The sequence below is a fragment of the Puma concolor genome, chromosome D1 (assembly GCF_028749965.1).
Source record: "Puma concolor isolate L17-30 chromosome D1, mPumCon1.1.hap2, whole genome shotgun sequence".
In the NCBI taxonomy this organism is placed as follows: domain Eukaryota; kingdom Metazoa; phylum Chordata; class Mammalia; order Carnivora; family Felidae; genus Puma; species Puma concolor.
The window spans coordinates 13797313-13802399 of NC_141676.1; the positions used below are offsets into that span (position 1 = coordinate 13797313).

Below are 5087 nucleotides of genomic sequence, written 5' to 3' on the forward strand. Positions count from 1 at the left end.
GTTATTTCCATTTTATCGATAAGAAAACTGAGGTTTGGTGACTTTAAGTGCCCTGCTCCTGGTCATACAATTAGTGAGCTGTAGACCTGGGGTTCACACTTAGGCAATCTCTGTCCTGGGTGTGCTTTTTAACCCTTATAAGTTCACTTAAGTCCTTACCTTGCCTCATAGTTGTATCTCTTTCAACATCTAATTCAGTGTTGGATACCCAAGAGTTGCTCAATGGATATATTGCAAATGGATGAAAATAAATATGGTCTGGTGTAGAGATAAAATTTGCTGTAACCATGAGGCTTTGCTTCTGTCTCTCAATTTCAATTTCTCAAATGCTCTCAATTTCACTGTTTGCAAACTGGCACATTTTATTAAGTGGTTCTCAATGTGGTTCAGAGCTAAAATTCAAAGGCCTTTTCCTTATTGTCATTATCACCATTAACATCATTACGGACTACAAGTAATTCTTGAGCATCTATTATGTGCAGACAATTCTATTGGTTATTCCTCTCTGCCAAATTCTGTTTGATCTCAAATACATCAATGAAACTCACAAAAGAAATGGACTTTCCAGGTCAATTGGGCCAAATATATTTGTGATAAATGATCTCTCCCTTCTTTATTCCAGAAATAAAACTGAGCACTGTAATTGTTCACTTGGAACCAGAAAAGCGTATGAAGATTGGCTTTTCGTGGCATAGCCCCAAGGGAAGATCAGGCTTATATTTTGTCCTCCCATTGTTACCATTGACAAGAGGATTCCTGTGGAATGAATAGAAGGCACTTTTTTTTCCCCCTAAGATAATGTGAGAAATTCTGACTTGAGTTGAACTTCAAACAAAATCATTATTTATTTTCAGGAAGTAAGTATTGTGTTTAACTAGAGGAAAACGGTCAGGAAATCACTATATGGACCAACCCTCCCCACCCCACCCCCCTTTCTTGATATAATCAAACCAAAGCATAATTTGACTTTGTGAAATACAACAAGGTTTTCTTCCTTATTAAATATATTTGATGAGAAAAGCTGAAACGTTTCCAAATGTCTTATCTTTAGTTCCTGTCTTTTTCAGTGGAACAGGCAATTAGATGTGTACGTGATGGATGTTTTTATTCTCAGGAACCCTCTGTAGCTAGATGTAGTTGTATGTAGCCTGCCTCCTTATATCTTGCAGGAAACTTATTAGCCCTTAAAGTAGGTCAAAGTACAGGAATTAACTTCAGCCAATGTTTTCATGACCTGGAAATGTTTCCTTTCCTACATTAGGCAGTGCATGGGATAGGAGTTCCTTAAGAGAAATACAAGTTTATCTATCATCTCTCTACCTATCGTCTACCTATCATCTATCTATCACTCTATCTCTCTATCTATCTACTCTATCTCTACCTATTTGTATGTAATCTATCGTATCTATTTCTCTATGTATCTATCTGTACCTTTATCTGTATCTATTTATATGTTTTTTCACTTGCTTTAATATCTAAGATCTTTGTACAGAAATATAGATATAGATATGATGGAAGGTACATTTGGCCTGGAGGGGACTGAGAATTAAGAGATCAGTTCCTTGTGGATGACCACTCTCAGACACATCTACCTCTTAGAAAGATCTCCCTATTACAGGGAGGTGTTTGAGAGCTGGAGAGGGGGAGATGTTTTGTTTCTGCCCATCCCTTGGCTCTAACAAGGCATATAACCAGCTTCAAGTCTATGAACGAACACAGGTAAAGGTCAGAAGAGCTCTTTATTGTGTGTCTCCCTATATAATAACACTATTCAGTATATTATGCATTCTATTTCACTCACTCTCTTCACAAGGATTCTTGGAAGAAATCATTTCAAAGTTGGTAACAAGAATGGTGATGTTTTGCCCAAACTCTTGGTTGATTTACCTGTCTTTTGGATGCTACTAATTTTATAGATGGGCTGCTAAAAAGTTTCGAGTCAAGTTTGTTGTCCCTACAGAACAGTGGGTAGGACTTTGTGCAATAGGTTCCATCCTTGCCTCTATGTTATGTCCTGGTCTTGTTTTTCCTTTGCCTTTTCTTATTTTATTATCTCATTTACCTGTGTCTTATATATCACCCTAAACGCCTTCGACCCTTTTTTTTTCTCAATTTGTAAAAGTGGGGACATACATATTCACATATGTTTATATTCATATATATGTTTATTTTACATTTTAATAACTGGAGAGGCAAACAGGAGAGTTGGGAAAGAAAAGCCTCTTGCAATTTTCATTCCCAATAAAATTCTGCAGTCGAGCCCAGCAATTTACCGGCTTGTATAAAAGCCACATATTGAAGAAGGGGAGGTTTCTTCGTGACAACAAATGAAACTCTAAGGAATCATAGCATAGGTGCAATTAGAAGTCCTTGGGAGGTGAAGCAAATTTTTCTGAAGGACAGATGACTGAGGTGAAGAAATTGTGAAATCATAGAGAACGCAACACATGATTTTAACGTCCAGCTTTTAAAGTGCTTAAGTACATCTGTGATCTTTTAACGGCCCCCTGAACTAAGGAGGGTAGGTGAGACGATAGAGTTTTGCAGCTTATCAGTTTATTTAACATTGTCAGCAGCAAGATCAGAACTCAGGTCTCTTGGTTCTTGGTCTTAAGCCGCTTTCAGGAACATACTTTGTAAAAATGACAGCCTTGAATTCTAAGGCAATTAAAGTGTCACTTATTCCAAGCTTCTTTTGCTTATTACGAAGAATTCCTACTTTGACAATAATTATAGCATATGTATGTATGCATGTGTTTATTTATGTATTTTAAAGTTAAAAAGTATAGATTCTTACCATCAAATAGATACAATTCCAAGAGAACAATCTTTATTTTTCTAGCTCAGTTGTAAGTCCGTCACCTAGCATCTGATCAAAATTAAGTTTTTTAATTTTTTCCCTCAAGCATAAGAGATTTTTATTTATTGCTTTCAAAGAAATTATAGTAAATACATTTCCAAGGATATTCCAAAATATGCTTAGACTAATGAAAGTATGCTTCTTCATGTAATTCACTAGTAAAGACAAAAGGAGACAATGACCAGAAGAGAAACCAGATCCCTCCTTCAAGCTGCCTTTTTCATATCTTTCACGGGGTGCTCAATCACCCCAAGTGCAAAGAGAAAAAAGAAACAGCTCAATTGGAGTTGGAGGAGAAAGTCATTGAAAAATCCATGGTGACAGGGAATAAAAGGCACAGCATGGTGGATATAGTAAATGGTATTTTAATAGCATTCTATAGTGACAGATGGTAGCTACATTTTTGGCAAGCCTAGCATAAGCTATCAATTTGTTGAATCACTATGTTGCATACCTGAAATTAAGGTAACATTGTGTGTCAACTTTACTCAAAGAAAAAAATACAGTGACACGTACTACGTGATGAGCATAATAACCGAACTCCCGAGTCGGCATAGCACTGATTTCTCTGTTACCTAAAAAGAGTGATATCCACTGTAGCATGAACATATCTCACAGTGAACAACGTATATACATCAGTTGGGTTTTTCAGTGATCTCAAATGGCAAATGATAGAAGTTGATATACTGAAATGCTGACATAGTTATTCATCTTTCCACAGAAAAGGAACATAGACACCCCACATTGATGGATGAGAAAAATTTCACCAGAGTGAAAGAGTTTATACTTCTAGGGTTCACAGCAGACTTGTGGTTACAGAGAGTACTCTTTGTCATTTTCCTCACCATCTATGTCATCAGTCTGTCCGGGAACATCACCCTGATTTCTCTGATCGGTGCTGATTCTCAACTCCACACACCCATGTATTTCTTCATTGGAAATCTTTCCTTCCTGGATCTCTGGTACTCTTCTGTCTATGCCCCCCAAATCCTCATGACCTGCGCTGTGGAAGACAAAAGCATCTCCTTTGCTGGCTGCCTTGCTCAGTTCTTCTTCTCGGCTGGGCTGGCATACAGTGAGTGTTACCTGTTGGCCGCCATGGCTTATGACCGCTACGCGGCCATCTCCAATCCTCTGCTTTATTTCCAGGCGATGTCTTCAAGGTTATGTACTGGTCTTGTTGCAGTTTCATACTTTGGTGGCTTTCTTAACTCAACCCTCATTACCAGTGAGACATTTACCCTGAGCTTCTGTGGGAACAATGTCATTGACGATTACTTTTGTGATCTACCTCCCCTTGTAAAGCTGGCCTGTGACGTGAAGGAGAGCTACCAGGCTGTGCTCTATTTCATACTGGCCTCCAATGTCATTACTCCCACTGTGCTCATCCTCGCCTCTTACCTCTTCATTGTTGCTGCCATCTCAAAGATGCGCTCCACCCAAGGCCGCCTCAAGGCCGTCTCCACTTGTGGCTCTCACCTGACGGCTGTCACTTTGTACTATGGCTCTATTCTCTTCGTTTACTCCCGACCAAGTACCAGCTATGCCCTAGAAAGGGATAAAGTGGTTTCAGTCTTCTATACTGTGGTCATACCAATGTTGAATCCCTTGATTTATAGCTTAAGAAATAAAGATGTTAAAGATGCCCTGAAGAAAATGTTAGATAGGGCAACATTTTCTTAAACGAAAATCTTGGGGAAACACGGCTATATCTTTTTTTCTAGATTATCCCCCTGTCACTGTTACTAGCTTAGACTCTCAGGAATGATGAAAAGAAGCCAAAAATAAAATTATTGGATAATGCAGAAACACTAGACTGCAATTGTCTTTTTATGTTGGTGCTAATGTATGTGGATACGTGCTTAAAATAGATGAGGCTGGGGCATTTGGAAAAACTGCTATGCCTGCCAGCTGGGGACAGAGTCCAAAATTCCTGGGATTTTGAGAAGATTGAAGGAGAACAGTTTTGTTTCATTTTGTTTTTTAAATTTTCACTTGGCAGTTCATAAGTTACCTGTAAGTATATTTTAATCTCTAAGTGGGAATAATAAAATTGGTTATAGAATCAGCATGATGATTAGATGGATTGAATGACTTACTTCAAATCATGTAGTTCATAGGGGAGGAAACAGGAATGCAAACCCAGAACTTCTGACTCCAAAGGTTCTTGCCCCATTTGTTGGGAGAAAAGAGTTGGGAAGTTGTAAATAAAAATTATATTGTAAAA

The 5087-nt window shown here is 38.2% G+C and overlaps 1 protein-coding gene across 1 annotated transcript; it reads left to right on the top strand.

The window, feature by feature from the left end:
- The first annotated feature begins 3607 nt into the window (after window positions 1–3607).
- Window positions 3608–4543, top strand: LOC112865120 (olfactory receptor 9G19-like). Its single transcript, XM_025928163.2, has one exon. It carries the CDS (start codon window positions 3608–3610, stop codon window positions 4541–4543), a length of 936 nt encoding a protein of 311 aa, XP_025783948.2.
- Window positions 4544–5087: the final 544 nt, after the last annotated feature.

Coding starts and splice junctions, on each gene's coding strand:
- LOC112865120 (XM_025928163.2), top strand. CDS start 3,608: ATGGATGAGAAAAATTTCACCAGAGTGAAAGAGTTTATACTTCTAGGG.